At 59.4% G+C, this 22848-nt stretch overlaps 1 protein-coding gene across 1 annotated transcript; it reads right to left on the reverse strand.

Annotated features, from left to right (window-relative positions):
* Nucleotides 1-639: 639 nt before the first annotated feature.
* Nucleotides 640-22796, reverse strand: VAV1 (vav guanine nucleotide exchange factor 1). Its single transcript, XM_065664676.1, has 27 exons — nt 20803-22796; nt 18620-18736; nt 18476-18534; nt 17855-17920; nt 16608-16716; nt 16433-16522; nt 15665-15733; nt 14870-14976; nt 14239-14335; nt 12762-12857; nt 11724-11792; nt 11310-11396; nt 11120-11205; nt 10120-10252; nt 9538-9647; nt 9330-9431; nt 7790-7887; nt 7105-7127; nt 6900-6945; nt 6210-6346; nt 5400-5465; nt 5283-5314; nt 3999-4115; nt 3264-3351; nt 3021-3135; nt 1780-1928; nt 640-816 (listed from the first exon to the last, which is right to left on the reverse strand). The coding sequence occupies exons 1-27, from the start codon at nt 21004-21006 to the stop codon at nt 763-765; spliced, it is 2526 nt and encodes an 841-aa protein (XP_065520748.1). The 5' UTR covers nt 21007-22796; the 3' UTR covers nt 640-762.
* Between the last annotated feature and the right edge of the window lie 52 nt (nt 22797-22848).

Genomic DNA, 22848 nt, shown 5'->3' on the forward strand with positions numbered 1-22848 from the left:
CCCTTTTTTGGGGCCCAAATGTCATATTTTGGGTCTCAAACCCCCTATTTTGGGTCTCAAGCTGCCCATTTTGGGTCTCAAACACCCATTTTGGGGTCTAAACCCCATATTTTTGGGTCTCAACCTCCCCTTCTTGGGTCTCCAAACCCCTTTTTGGGTCCTAAACCCCACTGTTCGGGTCTCAAATCTCCCTTTTTGGGTCTCAACCTCCCATTTTTGGGTCTCAAGCCCCATTCCGGGTCTAAAGCACCCTTTTTGGGGGCTCAAGTCACCCATTTTGAGTCTCAACCTTCTATTTTGGGTCTCAAACTCCCCTTTTGGGGTCTCAAAGCTCCTGTGTTGGGTCTCAACCTGTCCTTTTTGGGTCTCAACCCCCTATTTTGGGGCTCAACCCTCCCTTTTTGGGTCTCAAGACCCCAATTCCCCCCATTGTGTGCTGAGGCCGGGGCAGTTCATGGCATGGAGCCGCAGGGATGGGCCCCCGCATCCAGGTCCCTTCCTGGAGCCTTTCCCCCTTCCATGGCCTCATTCCCAAGCTTATTCCCAGCTCCGATCGCTCCAGCCTTGACCCCGGCACCTGCCCGGACTTTGGGTCCCTTCCAGGAAAGATCGATCCCAATCCCATGGCCTCATCCCGGCCTCTTCCCATGGGATGTGATCCCTGTTTATTGCCCCTCCAGGGCAGGAGGAGGCATAAGTTAACACGGGGACAGTGGTGGGGCCGTAGGAGGTGGGGTGGGATGGGTGAGGATCCATCCATGGTCAGCAGTATTCCGAGTAATCCTCTTCCACGTAGTTGGCTGGGAACCATCCGACCTGGGAAAGAGGGAGGTGTTGGGAGAAGGGTTGGGAGGAGGTGGGATGGGGTTGGGAAAAGGTGGGATGGGGTTAGGAGAAGGGGGAAAGAGGTTGGGAAAAGGTGGGAAGAGGTTGGAGAAGGTGGGATGGGGTTGGGAGGAGGTGGGATGAGGTTGGGAAAAGGTGGGATGGGGTTGGGAGGAGGTGGGATGGGGTTGGGAGAAGGGGGAAAGAGGTTGGGAAAAGGTGGGAAGAGGTTGGAGAAGGTGGGATGGGGTTGGGAGGAGGTGGGATGAGGTTGGGAGAAGGTGACTAGAGGTTGGGAGAAGGCAGGAGGAGACTGGGAGAAGGTGGGATGAAGTTGAGAGAAGGTGGGAAGAGGTTGGGAAAAGGTGGGAAGAGGCTGGGGAATGTGGATGGAGGTTGAAGGATGCGGATGGAGGCTGAGGATGTGGATGGAGGTTGAAGGATGCGGATGGAGGCTGAGGATGTGGATGGAGGCTGAGGATGCAGATGGAGGCTGAAGATGCAGATGGAGGTTGAGGATGAGGATGGAGGCTGAGGATGCAGATGGAGGCTGAGGATGAGGATGGAGGTTGGAGGATGTGGATGGAGGTTGGAGGATGCAGATGGAGGCTGAGGATGAGGATGGAGGCTGAAGGATGCGGATGGAGGCTGAGGATGTGGCTGGAGGTTGAGGATGCAGATGGAGGCTGAGGATGCAGATGGAGGCTGAGGATGCAGATGAAGGTTGAGGATGAGGATGGAGATTGAGGATGAGGATGGAGGTGGGAGGATGTGGATGGAGGTTGAGGATGCAGATGGAGGCTGAGGATGCGGATGGAGGCTGAGGATGCGGATGGAGGTTGAGGATGCAGATGGAGGCTGAGGATGAGGATGGAGGTTGAGGATGCGGATGGAGGCTGAGGATGCGGATGGAGGTTGAGGATGTCGATGACCGCTGTGGGCCTGGGGCCGTACCCGTCCATAGACCTCCCCTTTCCACCAGCCCGGGTGCCCCTTCTTGCTCAGCACCCGCACGATGTCCCCCTCCCGCAGCGTCAGCTCCGTCCGGTCCCGGGCGCTGAAGTCGTAGCGAGCCTTGGCTGAGCCAAAGCTGCGCACGGCCCCTGGAGATCGACACGGACACGGACATGGGTACATGGACGTGGGCAGGGATACATGGATATGGACATGGGCATGGATATGGACATGGATATGGATATGGACACATGGATACGGACATGGACATGGATATGGATGAGTCCCCCCAGCTCATCCCCTCCATGTCCAAGTCCTCTCCATGTGGTCCATTCGTGCCCCCTTGGCTGCCCCATTGGCCATCCCCCAACCCAGCCCATGGCCACCTCCATTGATGTGGCCCCAGGACCCAACTTGTCCCTCTTGGCTGTTGGTCCCTGCTGGACTCATCCCATCGCTGATCCCTGAGCTCGGCTCTTGGCCATCCCCAGCGACCCACAATGTCCATCCCATCACCACTGTACCTCCATCCCCACCATCCCCACCTCCATCGCACCCCCTCCATCCCACCTCCATCCCACCCCCTCCATCCCATCACCTCCATCCAACCACCTCCACCACATCATGTCCATCCCACCTCCTCCCATCACCTCCATCCCACCCCCATTCCACCTCTACACCACCACCTCCATCCCATCACATCCATCCCTCCTCCATCCCCATCACCTCCACCCCATCATCCTTATCCCACCACCTCCATCCCATCACCTCCATCCCACCTCCACCTCATCACGTCCATCCTGCCTCCATCCTACCTCCTCCATTCCCATCAGCTCCATCCCATCATCCTTATCCCACCACCTCCACCACATCCCCTCCATCCCTCCTCCATCCCATCACATCCATCCCACCCCTTCCATCCCATCACATCCATCCCACCCCTTCCATCCCATCACATCCATCCCACCCCTTCCATCCCACCTCCATCTCTCCGCCTCCATTAAACCACCTTCATCACCATCACCTCCGTCCCACCACCTCCATCCCATCACCTCCATCCAACCACCTTCATCCCAACTCCATCCCATTACCTCTATCCCATCATCCTTATCCCACCACCTCCATCCCACCTCCATCCCACCCCCTCCATCCCATCACTTCCATCCCACCACCTCCATCCCATTATCCCTATCCCCCACCTCAATCCCCCCCCCCCCACCCCCCCTTCCCCCCCCCCCTACCGCTCGCCCGGCCTCCACCCCTGCTCTCGGGCTCCTTGAAGGGCACCACCAGCGCCGTGTCCAGCGCCTTGAAGCCGTCCTTGAGCGAGCAGCGCCGGTAGAACCCCACCAGCTCCTGCGGGCAGCGGGGTCCGGCGTGGGCCCCCCAGGCACCCCCAACACGGGGGGGGCCCCCCCAGACACCCCCAACACGGGGGGGGGGCCCCCAAACACCCCCAACAGGGGGGGGCCCCCGGCGCTCACCACCAGCCCCTTGAACGCCTTCTTCTCGGTGAGCCGGTAGAGCCCTTCCGCCGTCACCACCTTGATGTGCTTCACCTCCCCGCGGTACCTGCCCGTGGGGCCGTGGTGGGGGGAGCCAACGGGGGTCCCTGTGCTCCCCCCATCCACCCCAATGCTGCCCCCCCCATCCATCCCAATGCTGCCCCCCCCCATCCATCCCAATGCTGCCCCCCCCATCCATCCCAATGCTGCCCCCCCCCATCCATCCCAATGCTGCCCCCCCCCATCCATCCCAATGCTGCCCCCCCATCCATCCCAATGCTGCCCCCCCCATCCACCCCAATGGTGCCCCCCCCATCCATCCCAATGCTGCCCCCCCCCATCCATCCCAATGCTGCCCCCCCCCATCCATCCCAATGCTGCCCCCCCCCATCCATCCCAATGCTGCCCCCCCATCCATCCCAATGGAGCCCCCCCCATCCATCCCAATGGTGCCCCCCCCATCCACCCCAATGCTCCCCTCCATCCATCCCAATGCTGGCCCCCCCCTCCATCCATCCCAGTGGTGCCCCCCCCATCCATCCCAATGCTGCCCCCCCCATCCATCCCAATGCTGCCCCCCCTCAATCCATCCCAATGCTGCCCCCCCCATCCATCCCAATGCTGCCCCCCCTCAATCCATCCCAATGCTGCCCCCCCTCAATCCATCCCAATGGTGCCCCCCCATCCACCCCAGCGGTGCCCCCCGGTCCCCACTTGATGCTGATGGCGAACTCGGCCGCATCCTTCACCCGCTGCCGCACCAGGAAGGAGCCGTCGGAGCGGGGTGCAAGGAGCTGCTCCGCTTCCGCCCGCTCCATGGGGCCGGCGTACCTGGGGGGGGATCCATGGGGCAGTGTGAGCCCCCCCCCCAACCTGCATCCTGCCCCATCCCGGGAGCGTTCCATGGGGATGGTAGCAGGGATGGGGAATGGGGGGGAATGGGGTGGGGATGGGATGGGGAATGGGATGGGGAATGGGGGGGAATGGGGTGGAATGGGATGGGGATGGGATGGGGAATGGGATGGGGAATGGGATGGAATGGGATGGGGAATGGGATGGGGAATGGGATGGGGATGGGATGGGGAATGGGATGGGGAATGGGATGGGGAATGGGATGGGGATAGGATGGGGAATGGGATGGAATGGGATGGGGAATGGGATGGGGAATGGAATGGAATGGGATGGGGATAGGATGGGGATGGGATGGGGAATGGGGTGGGGAATGGGGGAGAATGGGATGGAATGGGATGGGGAATGGGATGGGGAATGGGGGGGAATGGGATGGGGATGGGATGGGGAATGGGATGGGGAATGGGGGGGAATGGGGTGGAATGGGATGGGGAATGGGATGGGGAATGGGATGGGGATGGGATGGGGAATGGGATGGGGATAGGATGGGGAATGGGATGGGGATAGGATGGGGATGGGATGGGGAATGGGATGGGGAATGGGATGGGGAATGGGATGGGGAATGGGATGGGGATAGGATGGGGAATGGGATGGGGAATGGGATGGAATGGGATGGGGAATGGGATGGGGAATGGGATGGGGATGGGATGGGGAATGGGATGGGGAATGGGATGGGGAATGGGATGGGGAATGGGATGGGGATAGGATGGGGAATGGGATGGAATGGGATGGGGAATGGGATGGGGAATGGAATGGAATGGGATGGGGATAGGATGGGGATAGGATGGGGAATGGGGTGGGGAATGGGATGGGGAATGGGGTGGGATACAGGGGGAGCGGGGGGTGCAGGATGTGGTGGGACAGAAGCAGGAGGAGGATGTGGGGGGTCCTCATGGCTATGGGGTGATGGATGAGGGGCTCCAAAGGGGGTCCTGGGGTCACCCTGGGGAGGGATTTGGGGTGATCCCAATGGGAACGGGGGTGCCCTGGAGCTATGGGGGGATGGATCTGGGGTGACCGTGAGGGGCTCCCCATGGCCGGAGGAGAACTGGGGCACCCCATGGCCACTGGGGGGTCCCCACCACCAACCAGGGGTAGATGGAGAGATCGGGCAGCGGCACCTGGGGGGAGAGGAGCAGAGTTGGGGGTCGAGGAGCCCCATAGAGCCCCCAAGTGCCGCGGTGGGCGCTGGGACCCCCAACTCACGCAGATGAAGGGTTTCACGGCGGCACAGGGGAACCAGCCCAGGTCACCAGTGGCCACGTTCCGGCCCTAGGGAGGAAGGAGCCATGGAGCCAAGGGGGCTCCTCTGCCCCATAGGGGATGGAAGGGCCCCATAGAGGAGATCCATCCATCATGGTCATAGCGCTCTGCCCCATAGAGGATGGAAGGGCCCCATAGAGGAGATCCATCCATCATGGTCATAACGCTCTGCCCCATAGAGGAGATCCATCCATCATGGTCATAACGCTCTGCCCCATAGAGAAGATCCATCCATCATGGCCATAGTGCTCTGCCCCATAGAGGGGATCCATCAATCATGGCCATAGTGCTCTGCCCCATAGAGGAGATCCATCCATCATGGTCATAGCGCTCTGCCCCATAGAGGAGATCCACCCATCATGGCCATAGTGCTCTGCCCCATAGAGGGGATCCACCAATCATGGCCATAGTGCTCTGCCCCATAGAGGAGATCCATCCATCATGGTCATAGCGCTCTGCCCCATAGAGGAGATCCACCCATCATGGCCATAGTGCTCTGCCCCATAGAGGGGATCCACCAATCATGGCCATAGTGCTCTGCCCCATAGAGGAGATCCATCCATCATGGTCATAGCGCTCTGCCCCATAGAGGAGATCCACCCATCATGGCCATAGTGCTCTGCCCCATAGAGGGGATCCACCAATCATGGCCATAGTGCTCTGCCCCATAGAGGGGATCCATCCATCATGGTCATGGTGCTCTGCCCCATACATCCAATCCCGCCCCCCACATCCATGGGGCTCCATCCCCACCTGCCACCAGAGCTGCTCCGCCTCGGCCACGGTGACCTCCAGGATGTCCCCAGGGCTGAGGCGCAGGCCCGGCCCCATAGCGCCCGGCGGTGGGGGGACCCCGCTATAGGGCTGGTGGGCTTCCATCTTGGGCAGCCCTGCAGGAGAGCACCCAATGTGGGGGGGGAAATGGGACTTGTGGGGCAAGGAACCCCTTCTGCCCCACAACCACCCCTCTCTGCCCCACAACCACCCCCACTCCCTCTGCCCCACAACCACCCCACCACTGTGCCCCACAACCCCCCTCTGCCCCACAACCACCCCCAACCCCTGTGCCCCACAACCCCCCCTATGCCCCACAACCCCCCCACCCCCTGTGCCCCACAACCCCCTTCTGCCAAACAACCCCCCCTCTGCCCCACAACCTCCCCCACCCCCTGTGCCCCACAACCCCCCCACCCCCTGTGCCCCACAACCCCCTTCTGCCAAACAACCCCCCCTCTGCCCCACAACCTCCCCCACCCCCTGTGCCTCACACCCCCCCCACCCCCCGTGCCCCACAACCCCCCCTCTGCCCCACAACCTCCCCCACCCCCCGTGCCCCACAACCCCCCCCACCCCCCGTGCCCCACAACCCCCCTCTGCCCCACAACCCCCCCACCCCCTGTGCCCCACAACCCCCCCTCTGCCCCACAACCCCCATGGCCTCACCAAGGCCTCCTCTCTCCTTCTCCGGGCCCGGGCGCTGGGGCTTGTTCTGGGGAGCAAGGAGACCCCAATGAGCCCCTTGGGGGGGTGGGGGTGGGGGGGTGGGGGGATGGGCACGGACCCCTTCCCCCCCCCCTCCCCCCCCCCCGGGGCCTCCCCGCCCCCAACGTGGGGAATCTGAGCCCGTCCAGAGCCGCTGTCCCGGTACCTTCCTGGGGCCGGAGCTGGAATCTGGGGGGGGGGGGGGGGAAGAGGGGAGGAGTCAGTGGGGGGGGGGGGGGGGGGGCAGCCCCGTCAGGGGTGGTGCTGGGGGGCGTCATGGACGGGGGGGGGCCACGATTGCCCCACCTCAGTCCCGACCACCCCATGGTGCCCCTCATCCACCCCATAGTGCCCCACATCCACCCCATGGTGCCCCACACCAACCCTATGGTGCCCCTCATCCACCCCATGATGTCCCCAACCCATCCATGATGTCCCCAACCCATCCATGATGATCCCAACCCATCCCATGATGATCCCAACCCATCCCATGATGTCCCCAACCCATCCATGATGATCCCAACCCATCCCATGATGATCCCAACCCATCCATGATGATCCCAACCCATCCCATGATGTCCCCAACCCATCCCATGATGATCCCAACCCATCCCATGATGTCCCCAACCCATCCATGATGATCCCAACCCATCCATGATGATCCCAACCCATCCCATGATGATCCCAACCCATCCCATGATGTCCCCAACCCATCCCATGATGTCCCCAACCCATCCCATGATGATCCCAACCCATCCCATGATGTCCCCAACCCATCCATGATGATCCCACTCCCATTCCATGATGCCCCCCCCAATCCCATCGCATCCCACCCCATTCCTGCCTCTCACCGGCGCTGGCCCTACCGCAGGTCCCAACCCGCCCCAGACATTCCTTGTGCGCGGGGGCCCGGCACCGGCTGCAGCGATAGCCCTGGTAGAACGTGCCCCTGGGGACAGCGGCACGGGGCAAGGGGTGGACCCATGGAGCCCCTGGCACCCACCATGGAGCCCCTGGCACCCATCATGGAGCCCCTTGCACCCATCCATGGAGCCCCTTGCACCCACCATGGAGCCCCCTTGCACCCACCATGGAGCCCCTGGCACCCATCATGGACCCCATTGCACCCATCATGGAGCCCCTGGCACCCACCCATGGACCCACCTTGCACCCACCCATGGACCCCCTTGCACCCATTATGGACCCCCTTGCACCCATCATGGACCCCCTTGCACCCACCATGGACCCCCTTGCACCCATTATGGACCCCCTTGCACCCACCCAAGGAGCCCCTTGCACCCATCATGGACCCCCTTGCACCCATCATGGACCCCCTTGCACCCACCCATGGACCCCCTTGCACCCATCCATGGACCCCCTTGCACCCACCCGTGGACCCCCTTGCACCCATCATGGACCCCCTTGCACCCCCCCATGGACCCCCTTGCACCCACCATGGACCCATGGATGGGTGCAGGACACCATGGATGGGTTGGGGATATTATGGGATGGGTGCGGGACACCATGGGATGGGTTGGGGATATTATGGGATGGGTGCGGGACACCATGGATGGGTTGGGGATATTATGGGATGGGTGCTGGGCACCATGGGATGGGTGCAGGACACCATGGGATGCGTTGGGGATATTATGGGATGGGTGCGGGGCACCATGGGATGGGTTGGGATCATCATGGATGGGTTGGGGATATTATGGGATGGGTGCCGGACACCATGGGATGGGTTGGGATCATCATGGATGGGTTGGGGATATTATGGGATGGGTGCCGGACACCATGGGATGGGTGCAGGACACCATGGGATGCGTTGGGGATATTATGGGATGGGTGCGGGACACCATGGGATGGGTTGGGGATATTATGGGATGGGTGCAGGACACCATGGGATGGGTTGGGGATATTATGGGATGGGTGCTGGGCACCATGGGATGGGTGCAGGACACCATGGGATGCGTTGGGGATATTATGGGATGGGTGCGGGACACCATGGGATGGGTTGGGATCATCATGGATGGGTTGGGGATATTATGGGATGGGTGCCGGACACCATGGGATGGGTTGGGATCATCATGGATGGGTTGGGGATATTATGGGATGGGTGCCGGACACCATGGGATGGGTGCAGGACACCATGGGATGCGTTGGGGATATTATGGGATGGGTGCGGGACACCATGGGATGGGTTGGGGATATTATGGGATGGGTGCAGGACACCATGGGATGGGTTGGGGATATTATGGGATGGGTGCAGGACACCATGGGATGCGTTGGGGATATTATGGGATGGGTGCAGGACACCATGGGATGGGTTGGGGATATTATGGGATGGGTGCAGGACACCATGGGATGGGTGCTGCGGCTTCGGGCTCCCACCTGAGCAGCATCTGGCAGGCCCTGCAGGAGGTGGTGTCCTCGAAGGAGAACATCTGGAATTCGTGTCCGTCCGCCAGCGCGTGCTCAGGGAAGATGTTGGACCTGGCAGGACAATTGGGGGGGGGACGGGACACCATTGACCCCCAAGGACCCCCCCCCACCCCGGACCCCAATGGGTGACGTCCCCCCCACCCTTGGGTGCACCTACAGGGCCATCTCGAACTGCTCCAGCCACTTCTTCTTCAGCTCATGGGTCTTGAAGAACAGCTCATAGCCCTGGAGACCTCCGGCCTCGATGAGCAGGAATGTGTGGGTCCACTGTGGGGACAATGGGGTCAGCAGCACCCCGACACTGGGGCGTCAATGGGGAATCAATGGGGCATCAATGGGGACATCACTGGGGACATCAATAGGGACAACAATGGGGACATCACTGGGAGATCACTGGGGCATCAATTGGGGCATCAATGGGGACATCACTGGGGCATCAATGGGGACATCAATGAAGACATCACTGGGGCATCAATGGGGACATCAATGAGGACATCAGTGGGGCATCAATGGGGACATCAATGAGGACATCAGTGGGGCATCAATGGGGACATCAGTGGGGCATCAATGGGGACATCACCGGAGACCATATCCAAGCTTCTGCTTGTCCACTATGGACATGGACACTTGGTACATGGATGCTGGGGGTCTCCATGGACATGGATGCTGGGATGCACCAGACCTGGATGCTGGGAGTCTCCATGGACATGGATGCTGGGATCCGCTGGGATCCAGGTACCTTCTTGCCATCGCGGGCGCTGATGCCCCCATCCCGCACTTGGTGGCTCTGCAGGTCCACGACGTCCTTGGCCTCATAGGAGTCCCCCCGGCGCTTGCAGATGATGAGAGCCTTGTCCAGGAGGAATCCGTACCTGGGATGTGGGGTGTGGGGGGTGGGATATGGGGCATGGGATATGGGATATAGGGTATGGGATATGGGGATATGGGGTATGGGGTATGGGATATGGGATATGGGGATATGGGGTATGGGGTATGGGATATGGGGTATGGGGTATGGGGTATGGGATATGGGATATGGGGATATGGGGTATGGGGTATGGGATGTGGGATATGGGGTATGGGGTATGGGGTATGGGATATGGGGTATGGGGTATGGGGTATGGGATATGGGATATGGGGATATGGGGTATGGGGTATGGGATATGGGATATGGGGTATGGGGTATGGGATATGGGATATGGGGATATGGGGTATGGGGTATGGGATGTGGGATATGGGGTATGGGGTATGGGGTATGGGATATGGGGTATGGGGATATGGGGTATGGGGTATGGGATATGGGGTATGGGATATGGGATATGGGGTATGGGATATGGGATATGGGGATATGGGGTATGGGGTATGGGATATGGGGTATGGGGATATGGGGTATGGGGTATGGGATATGGGATATGGGGTATGGGGTATGGGATATGGGGTATGGGGATATGGGGTATGGGGTATGGGATATGGGGTATGGGGTATGGGATATGGGGTATGGGATATGGGATATGGGGTATGGGATGTGGGATATGGGATATGGGGTATGGGATATGGGATATGGGATATGGGATATGGGGTATGGGATATGGGGATATGGGGTATGGGGATATGGGGTATGGGGTATGGGATATGGGGTATGGGGTATGGGATGTGGGATGTGGGATATGGGATATGGGATATGGGATATGGGGTATGGGGCATGTGGTGTCCCCTTTGTGCCCCTCTTCCCTTCCTACCTGTCCACCTTGGATCTCCGCTCCGTGCTGGACACCTTCAGTTCTCCATCGATCTTGGGGCGCCCAAACTGTGCCAGGGACTGCGGCTGGGGGGGGGGGGGGTGGAAGGGGACATGGGGGGTGCCATGGGGTGGTTGTGGGGCCCCATGGGGTGTGTTTGGGGAGGGGGGGGTCTGGGGGGGGTCCCCACCATGTTATGGAGGCAAAGCTGGACACTCGTGAGCTGCTTCAGGGTCTCGTTGTCCCGTTTCACCTCGTTCACGCATTGAGCCAGGTCCTGGGGGGCAGCGTCAGGGACCCCCTCAGACCCACAAGTACCCAAAAGCCCCCCAAGTACCCCAAAGCGCCCCATAGAAACCCCCCAATCCCCCCCACATTTATCCAAGCATCCTCCCAGCTACCCCAAAACCCATTGCGTCCCCCCAAGACCCCATCAGGACCCCCCCCAACGGACCCATTGGGTCCCCCCAAGACCCCATCAGGACCCCCCCAACGGACCCATTGCGTCCCCCCAAGACCCAAAAGCCCCATAGGACACCCCCAGATGTCCTCAGGCCCCCCCTAACCCCCCCCAGGACCCCCCCCCCGGCCCCCCAGGACCCACTCTCATGGCATCCAGGGCCACCCTCAGCCTGTCCCTCTCGGCTGGGTCCGGGGTCAACTTCACCAGCTCCTATGGGGCAGGGATGAGGGGTCAGGAATGGGCCCCCCCATCCCAAAGCGGTCCCAAAGGGAAACCCCTGGGTGGGAGCCAGGCTCCCCTCTCCCCACGGGACCCATGGATACCCCATAGGGATGGACCCAAGGGACCCAAGGCTGCTCCATGGAGCCTTGATGACCCCCATTGTCCCCATTGTCCCCACTGCCCCATTGCCCCCATTATCCCCATTAACCCCATTACCCCCATTGCCCCATTGCCCCCCATTGCCCCATTACCCCATTGCCCCCATTGCCCCCATTACCCCATTGCCCCCATTGCCCCCATTACCCCCATTGCCCCCATTGCCCCCCATTGCCCCATTACCCCATTACCCCCATTGCCCCCATTGCCCCCCATTGCCCCATTACCCCATTACCCCCATTGCCCCCATTGCCCCATTACCCCATTACCCCCATTGCCCCCATTGCCCCCATTACCCCATTACCCCCATTGCCCCCATTGCCCCATTACCCCATTGCCCCCATTGCCCCCCATTGCCCCATTACCCCATTACCCCCATTGCCCCCATTGCCCCCATTGCCCCCATTACTCCCATTGCCCCATTGCCCCATTGCCCCCATTACCCCCATTACCCCCATTGCCCCCCATTGCCCCATTACCCCATTACCCCCATTGCCCCCATTGCCCCATTACCCCATTGCCCTCATTTCCCCCATTACCCCATTACTCCCATTGTCCCCATTGCCCCATTACCCCATTGCCCCCATTGCCCCATTGCCCCCATTACTCCCATTACCCCCATTGCCCCATTACCCCCATTACTCCCATTGCCCCCATTGCCCCATTACCCCATTGCCCCCATTGCCCCATTGCCCCCATTACTCCCATTACCCCCATTGCCCCATTACCCCCATTGCCCCCATTACCCCCATTGCCCCATTGCCCCATTGCCCCATTGCCCCATTGCCCCCACGGTCACACCTGCAGCAGGAGGTGGTACTTGAGCACCCGCTGCATCGGCACCATCAGCAGGTCCCGGAGGGAGAAGCGCCCATTGTTGGCTCGTTGGGAGCACTCCTGGGGGTCACGGGGGACATGGGGAGTTATGGGGAGTAATGGGGGGCTATGGGGGGTAATGGGGGGCTATAGGGATTGGGGGGTCTGGGGGGTTTGGGGTCACAGGGGAACTGGAGGAGTCTATGGGGGACGTGAGGGATGGGAGGACACGGGGGGTGCTGGGAGGGTTCTATAGGGTCTAGGGGGTCTATGGGGTCTATGGGTGTCTATGGGGTCAATGCGGTCTATGTGGTCTATGGGGTCTATGGTGTCTATGGGTGGCTATGGGTGGCTATGGGGTCTATGGTGTCTATGGGTGTCTATGGGGTCTATGGTATTTATGGGGTCTATGGGTGTCTATGGGGTCAATGGGTGTCTGTGGGGTCTATGGGTATCTATGGTGCCTATGGTGTCTATGTGTCTCTATGGTCTCTATGGGTCTCTATGGTCTCTATGGGTCTCTATGGTCTCTGTGGGTCTCTATGGGCTCTATGGGTCTCTATGGTCTCTGTGGGTCTCTATGGGCTCTATGGTCTCTATGGGTCTCTGTGGGCTCTATGGGTCTCTATGGGTCTCTATGGGTCCCTATGGTCTCTATGGGTCTCTATGGGTCCCTATGGTCTCTATGGGTCTCTATGGGTCTCTATGGTCTCTATGGGTCTCTATGGGTCTCTATGATCTCTATGGGTCTCTATGGGTCTCTATGGTCTTTATGGTCTCTATGGGTCTCTATGGGTCTCTATGGTCTCTATGGTCTCTATGGGTCTCTATGGGTCTCTATGGTCTCTATGGGCTCTATGGTCTCTATGGGTCTCTATGGGTCTCTATGGGTCTCTATGGTCTCTATGGGCTCTATGGTCTCTATGGGTCTCTATGGGCCTCTATGGGTCTCTATGGTCTCTATGGGTCTCCATGGTCTCTATGGGTCTCTATGGGTCACTATGGGTCTCCATGGTCTCTATGGGTCTCTATGGGCTCTATGGGTTTCTATGGGTCTCTATGGGTCTCTATGGGCTCTATGGGTCTCTATGGGTCTCTATGGGTCTCCATGGTCTCTATGGGTCCCTATGGGCTCTATGGGTCTCTATGGGTCTCTATGGGTCTCCATGGTCTCTATGGGTCTCTATGATCTCTATGGGTCTCTATGGGTCTCTATGGTCTCTATGGGCTCTATGGGGCTCTATGGGTCTCTATGGGTCTCTATGGGCTCTATGGGTCTCTATGGGTCTCTATGGGTCTCTATGGGCTCTATGGTCTCTATGGGCTCTATGGGTCTCTATGATCTCTATGGGTCTCTATGGGTCTCTATGGTCTCTATGGGCTCTATGGGTCTCTATGGGTCTCTATGGGTCTCTATGGGCTCTATGGGTCTCTATGGGCTCTATGGGGTCCCGTGCCCCACCTGCAGCTTCATGTGCAGGTCGGTGCTGGAGGAGAGATGCTCCAGGCGCCGCGCGGCCGCTTCCACTTGGCTGCAGTAGCGGCCGTAGAGCAGGAACCTGGGGGGGAGAGGCCAAATGCACCCAAATGCAGCCAAATGGACCCAGATGCACCCAAACCCTACCCAAATAGACCTAAATGCACCCAAAATCCACCCAAATGGACCCAAACCCCACCCAAATTAACACAAAATGGACCCAAATGGAGCCAACCCCCCCCCCCAAACGTACCCAAGTTGCCCCCCAGAACAATCTCTGGGTCCCCCATTACCCCCATTGCCTCCCATTACCCCCCATTGCCCCCTTTACCCCATTATCCCCCATTGCCCCCATTGCCCCCATTGCCCCCATTACCCCCATTGCCTCCATTACCCCCATTGCCCCCATTACCCCCAATACCCCCATTGCCCCCATTGCCCCCATCACCCCCATTGCCTCCATTACCCCCATTGCCCCCATTGCCCCTTTGCCCTCATTACCCTCATTGCCCCCATTGCCCCCATTGCCCTCATTGCCTCCATTGCCCCCATTGCCCCCATTACCCCCCAATACACCCATCGCTCCCATTACCCCATTACCCCCATTACCCCTCACCTCTCCTTGTAGGCCAGGAAGAGGGGGGGCAGCCCTCGGCTCCCCCCGGGCCCCCCAAGTGCCTCCCGCAGCTCCCCCAGGAAGAGCCGGTGCAGCTGCAGCAGCTCCTGTGGGGCAGGGGCAATGGGGGGCAATGGGGGGCAATGGTGGCAAAGGAGCTCAATGGGGGCTCAATGGTGGCAATGGGGATCACTGGGGGGCAATGGGGGGCAATGCAGAGGCAATGGGGTCTCAATGGGTGTTCATTGGGAGGCAATGGGACTCAATGGGGTTCAGTGGGGGGCAGTGGGGCTCAATGGGGGGTAATGGGGACAACGGGGCTCAATAGGGTCTCAATAGGGGCTCAATGGGGAACAATGGGAGCTCAGTCGGGGGCAGTGGTGGCAATGGGGCTCAATGGGGGACAATGGGTCTCAATGGGGGGCAATGGGGCTCAATGGGGCCTTAATGGGGGACAATGGTGGCAATGGGGCTCAATGGGGGGCAATGGAGCTCAGTGGTGGGCAGTGGGGGCAATTGGGCTCAATGGGGTACAATGGGGGGCAATAGGGCTCAATGGGGGCAATGGATCCCAGTGGGGGGCAATGGGGCTCAGTTGAGGGCAATGGGGGGCACTGGGGCTCAATGGGCTCTCGATTTTGCTCAATGGGGAGCAATGGGGGCTCAATGGGGGGGCAATGGTGGCAATGGGGCTCAGTGGGGGGCAATGGGGCTCAATGGGGGGCAATGGGGGCTCAAAGGGGGGAATGGGGCTCAATGGGGCTCAGTGGGGCTCAGTGGGGGCCACGGGCTCACCTCGATGTTGATGAAGATGCTCTCCAGGTCCTGGGGCTGCAGGAAGTGCCGCAGCGGCCGCAGGAAGTGCTGGGGGGGGGCACTGGGGTCACTGGGAGCACTGGGGGGACCTGCCCAGGGCCCCGGCCCCTGCACCTCCAGCCCCCAGGGTCCTCAATGGCCCCCACGGCCCCCATGGCCCCCACGCCCCACCACATTCCCATGTGCCCTCGGGTCCCCAAGGTCCACCAGATTGCCCATATCCAACCATATCCAACCATATCCCATACCCCATATCCCATACCCCATATCCCCATATCCCATACCCCATATCCCATATCCCATATCCCCATATCCCATATCCCATATCCCATATCCAATACCCCCATATCCCCATATCCCATATCCCATATCCCATATCCCCATATCCCCATACCCCATATCCCATACCCCATATCCCATATCCCATATCCCATACCCCATACCCCATATCCCATATCCCATATCCCATATCCCCATATCCCATACCCCATATCCCATACCCCATACCCCATATCCCATACCCCATACCCCATACCCCATATCCCATATCCCATATCCCATATCCCATACCCCATATCCCATACCCCATATCCCATATCCCATACCCCATACCCCATATCCCATACCCCATATCCCATACCCCATACCCCATATCCCCATACCCCATACCCCATATCCCATATCCCATACCCCCATACCCCATACCCCCTACCCCCCCACCCCACTACCCCCATCCCTTTACCCCACCTGGCAGATCGCCTCCAGGGTCTCCGTGTACCTCTCCTCCGTCAGCCTCAGCTCCTGGAGGCAGCAGAGCCTCCGGTCCACCTCCACCTTCTGCACACAGCGGGACCCCCATTGAACCCAATGCTTGGGGGTGTCCCCCCCCCCCCATGCCCTGGGCTCCCCCGTCGGGCCCCACCGTGGCGGGGGGGGGCTCCGCTCGCATCAGGTCCTCGTAGACGTCGTCGCCGTCGTCGCCCTCGGCCTCCACGCAGTCGTAGAGGTCATCGTCCTCCTCCGCCGTGTCGCTGCCGGGGGGGCAAGTGACCCCCCCGTACCCCTTCACCCCTTAGGTACCCCCAATGACCCCCTTTACCCCTTAAATACCCCCAATATCCCCTTTACCCATTAAATACCCCCAATACCCCCCAATATCCCCTTTACCCCTTAAATACCCCCAATACCCCCCAATATCCCCTTTACCCCTTAAATACCCCCAATACCCCCCAATACCCCTTTACCCCTTAAATACCCCCAATGACCCCCCGTACCCCCTTTACCCCTTAAATACCCCCAATACCCCCTTTACCCCTTAAATACCCCCAATGACCCCCCGTACCCCATTTACCCCTTAAATACCCCCAATACCCCCCCAATACCCCCTTTACCCCTTAAATACCCCCAATGACCCCCCGTACCCCATTTACCCCTTAAATGCCCCCCATACCCCCTTTACCCCTTAAATACCCCCAATGACCCCCCTTTACCCCTTAAATACCCGCAATGACCCCATTTACCCCTTAAATACCCGCAATGACCCCATTTACCCCTTAAATACCCCCAATGACCCCCCGTTCCCCATTTACCCCTTAAATACCCCCCATAACCCCTTTACCCCTTAAATACCCCCAATGACCCCCCGTTCCCTATTTGCCCCTTAAATACCCTCAATACCCCCTTTACCCCTTAAATACCCCCAATGACCCCCCGTTCCCCATTTGCCCCTTAAATACCCCCAATACCCCATTTACCCCTTAAATTCCCCCAATACCCCCCTAATACCCCCTTTACCCCTTAAATACCCCCTAATACCCTTTTATCCCTTAAATAGCCTCTAAATACCCCCTTTACCCCTTAAATACCCCCTAATACCCCTTTACCCCTTAAATAACCCCTAACACCCCCTTTACCCCTTAAATACCCCCCAATTACCCCATTGCCCCCATTGCCCCCATTGTCCCCATTGCCCCCATTGCCCCCATTGCCCCCATTGACCCCATTGCCCCCATTGCCCTCATTGCTCCCATTGCCCCCATTGACCCCAATGTCTCCATTGCCCCCATTGCCCCCATTGTCCCCATTACCCCCATTGCTCCCATTGCCCCCATTGCCCCCATTGCCCCCATTGCTCCCATTGCCTCCATTGACCCCATTGTCCCCACTCACTCAATGAGGTCAGAGAGGCCGCTGTAGATGTCCTCGTCCCCAACACAGTCACCGGTGGGGAAGGGCCTGTGGGAGGGACACATACATCCTGGGTGATGGATCCATCGGGAACCAGGACCTGGATCCATCAGGAACAAGGGACCCAGAGGATGGAGAAATTGAGAACAAGGATCCGGATGAAAGTTCCATCAGGAAGCAGGACCCTGATGATGGATCCATTGGGAACCAGGACCTGGATCCATCACGAACCAGGACCTGGGTGATGGATCCATTGGGAAGCAGGACCCTGATGATGGATCCATTGGGAACCAGGACCTGGATCCATCACGAACCAGGACCTGGGTGATGGATCCATCGGGAAGCAGGACCCTGATGATGGATCCATTGGGAACCAGGACCCTGATGATGGATCCATCAGGAAGCAGGACCCTGATGATGGATCCATTGGGAACCAGAACTTGGATCCATCAGGAAGCAGGACCTGGATGATGGATCCATCAGGAACCAGGACCTGGATCCATCAGGAATGAGGGACCCAGATGATGGATCCATTGGGAGCCAGTAACCCGGACAATGAATCCATTGGGAATGCCCCCCCCCCCCCAGCTCCTCCCCACTCACATGAGCCCTTTGCTCTGGGCGATGGGGGTCCAGGAGAGCGTCGAGAGGGTCTCAATGACCTGGGGACATGGAGGAGCCATTGGAGCCAGGGGGAGGACGACCCCCGGCTCCCCCCCGGCTCTGCCCCACACGTGTGGGTCCCACCTTGCCGAAGTCGCGGACGTCGAAGAGGTCGAAGGCGCCGAAGAGCCGGTGCTTCGGGAGCCCGAACTTGTCAGCACAGGCGGTCAGGAAGGTGCGGATGTTCCTCAGGCACAGGAACTGTGGTGGCACCGGCACCATCAGCACCCGGTGGCTCCCCCATTGGCAGCCCCATTGTCAGCACCATCAGCCCCATCAGCTCCATCAGCACCATCAGCTCCATCAACACCATCAGCATCATCAGCACCATCAACACCATCAGCATCATCAGCACCATCAGCACCATCAACACCATCAGCTCAACATCAGCTCCATCAGCTCCATCAGCTCCATCAGCACCATCAGCACCATCAGCACCATCAACACCATCAGCTCCATCAGCACCATCAGCTCCATCAGCACCATCAGCACCACCAGCTCCATCAACACCATCAGCACCATCAACACCATCAGCATCATCAGCACCATCAACACCATCAGCTCAACATCAGCACTATCAGCACCATCAGCACCATCAACACCATCAGCTCAACATCAGCACTATCAGCTCCATCAGCTCCATCAACACCATCAGCTCCATCAGCTCCATGAGCACCATCAGCACCATCAACACCATCAGCATCATCAGCACCATCAACACCATCAGCTCAACATCAGCACTATCAGCACCATCAGCACCATCAACACCATCAGCTCAACATCAGCACTATCAGCTCCATCAGCTCCATCAACACCATCAGCTCCATCAGCTCCATCAGCACCATCAGCTCCATCAGCACCATCAGCTCCATCAACACCATCAGCACCATCAGCACCATCAACACCATCAGTGCCATCAGCGCCATCAGCTCCATCAGCTCCATCAGCTCCATCAGCACCATCAACACCATCAGCTCCATCAGCACCATCAGCACCATCAGCTCCATCAACACCATCAGCACCATCAGCACCATCAGCACCATCAGCACCATCAGCTCCATCAGCACCACCAACACCATCAGCTCCATCAGCACCATCAGCACCATCAGCACCATCAGCTCCATCAACACCATCAGCTCCATCAACACCATCAGCTCCATCAGCTCCATCAACACCATCAGCTCCATCAGCACCATCAGCTCCATCAGCTCCATCAGCTCCATCAACACCATCAGCTCCATCAGCTCCATCAACACCATCAGCTCCATCAGCACCATCAGCACCATCAACACCATCAGCACCATCAGCACCATCAGCACCATCAACACCATCAGCACCATCAGCACCATCAGCTCCATCATCATTATCACCACCTCCATCATCATCACACCCACTGCCACCATCACCACCATCATCCTTGTCATCATCGCCATCAACTCCATTGCCACCATCATCATCATCATCCCCATCAGCACCATCGGCACCAGCACCACCTCCATCATCATCATCATCCTCCCCATCATCCCCATGTTCTCCTTCCATTGTCATCACCATCAACCCTATTGTCACCGTCATCATCATCCCCATTGGCACCAGCGTCACCTTCCTCATCATCACCCATCATCATCCTCATCACCATCATCATCATCCCCACTGTCAACAGCATTGGCCACTGGTTCCATCACCATTATCCACATGTTCTCCATCCATCATCACCACCATCAAGTCTGTTGTCACCATCATCACCTCCGTCATCATCGCCCCATCATCACCATCATCATCACCACCTCCACTGTCAACAGCATTGTCCACTGGTACCACCACCATTACCCCACCTTTTCTACCCATCATCATCATCATCTTCACCCACCATCAACCCCGTTGTCAACACCATCACCTCCATCATCATCACCATCATCATCACCCCCTTCACTGTCAACAGCAACTTCCACTGGTACCAGCACCATTACCCCATGTTCTCTACCCACCATCATCATCATCATCTTCATCCACCATCACCCCCTTTGTCACCATCATCATCCCCATTGACTCCAGCATCACGTCCATCATCATCACCCATCACCACCATCACCTCCATCGTCATCACCCATCACCACCACCACCGCCCTCCTCATCCCCATCACCCCATTACCATCACCCTCATTCACACCAGTGTCACCACCACCCCATACCCCACCCTGGTGTAATTCCCCCCCCCCCCCAAGATACCCCCCCCCCGGGGGCAATTCCCCCCCCTTTGGTCTCACCTGGGACATCTGGGGCCTGGGGCAGATGTCGCGGGGGGGCACAGCCTGGGGCAGGAGGGCATTGAGGAGGTGACAGAGCAAGACCCCATCCCTCAGGGCCTGGGCCAGGTCCCAGACCTGCCCCACGGCGCTGCTGGCCCGGTGCCCCCCCGGCAGCACCCGCGCGGCCACCAGCCACTGGGCACACTGGCGCCAGGTCTCCATTGGATGGAGAGGTGATGGGTGCTGGTTGGGTGTCAATGGAGATGGGTCCTGTGGGGTGTCAATGGAGATGGGTCCTGGTTGGGTGCGAATAGAGATGGGTCCTCTAGGGTGTCAATGGAGATGGGTCCTGGTTGGGTGTGAATAGAGATGGGTGCTGGTAGGGTGTCAATGGAGATGGGTCCTGTAGGGTGTCAATGGAGATGGGTCCTGGTTGGGTGCGAATAGAGATGGGTCCTGTAGGGTGTCAATGGAGATGGGTGCTGGCTGGGTGTCAATGGTGATGGGTCCTGGTTGGGTGCGAATAGAGATGGGTCCTGGTTGGATGTCAGTGGAGATGGGTCCAGTAGGGTGTCAATGGAGATGGGTCCAGTAGGGTGTTAATGGAGATGGGTCCAGTAGGGTGTTAATGGAGATGGGTCCAGTAGGGTGTTAATGGAGATGGGTCCTGGTTGGTGTGAACAGAGATGGGTCCTGGTTGGGTGTCAATGGAGATGGGTGCTGTAGGGTGTCAATGGTGATGGGTCCTGGTTGGCTGTGAATAGAGATGGGTCCTGGTTGGGTGTCAATGGAGATGGGTCCAGTAGGGTGTCAATGGTGATGGGTCCAGTAGGGTGTCAATGGTGATGGGTCCAGTAGGGTGTCAATGGAGATGGGTCCAGTAGGGTGTCAATGGTGATGGGTCCAGTAGGGTGTCAGTGGAGATGGGTCCAGTAGGGTATCAGTGGAGATGGGTGCTGTAGGGTGTCAATGGTGATGGGTCCAGTAGGGTATCAGTGGAGATGGGTGCTGTAGGGTGTCAATGGTGATGGGTCCAGTAGGGTATCAGTGGAGATGGGTGCTGGTTGGGTGTCAATGGAGATGGGTCCTGTGGGGTGTCAACGGAGACGGGATCCTGACGGGACCACTTCCAGCGATGGAGATGAGTCCTCAGGAGGCTCCTACAGCAAGGGGGGGTCCTTCCCCTCCAGGAGCCCCAGGAGCTGGTGGCGATGGGGCCACCACCACCACCGCCGGCTCCTTCCCTCCTCCCGGAGAAGTCCTTGTCCCGATGGTGTCCGGGGGGGTCCGTGGGCCCTGGGCCCCCCCCCCAGTGCAGGCGGCCGCGCTGTGGGGCCCGGGTGGGACCTGCGGAAGCTGCGGGTGCTGCGCCTGCGCCCCACGGCGCCGCGGGGGTCAATGGGAACCCGGATGCTGGGCCCTTCCTGCTCCGGCTGCCGGGGAGGAGCTGGAGACCACAGAGGGGCCCCTGCGGTCCTGGGGGGTGGGGGGGGAATGGGGCGCCCATGGGGGGACCTGGGGGATAGGAGCCATGGAGGGGCAGGGGGACGTGGGTATGGGCACCCAATGGGACCAGCATCTGGGCCCATGAGGGACCCAATGGGAGCCATGGGACCAGCATCTGGGTCCATGAGGGACCCAATGGGAGCTATGGGACCAGCATCTGGGTCCATGAGGGGCCCAATGGGACCCATAGGACCAGCATCTGGGTCCATGAGGGGCCCAATGGGAGCCATGGGACCAGCATCTGGGTCCATGAGGGACCCAATGGGACCCATAGGACCAGCATCTGGGTCCATGAGGGGCCCAATGGGCCCCATAGGGCCAGCATCTGGGTCCATGAGGGGCCCAATGGGGCCCATAGGACCAGCATCTGGGTCCATGAGGGGCCCAATGGGTCCATGAGGGATGGAGGCACCTGAGACCAGTTGGGGATCGTATTGGGGGGACAGCCCCATATCCAGGCCTTGCCCAGGGTCCTGGTCCAGGGGGGCCCCCCAGATACTTTCTTCCTCCCCCCCCCATTGTCCCTGATTGTCCCCCATTGTCCCCCATTGGCCTCAT

Source organism: Lathamus discolor, unplaced genomic scaffold (assembly GCF_037157495.1).
Source record: "Lathamus discolor isolate bLatDis1 unplaced genomic scaffold, bLatDis1.hap1 Scaffold_51, whole genome shotgun sequence".
Classification (NCBI taxonomy): domain Eukaryota; kingdom Metazoa; phylum Chordata; class Aves; order Psittaciformes; family Psittacidae; genus Lathamus; species Lathamus discolor.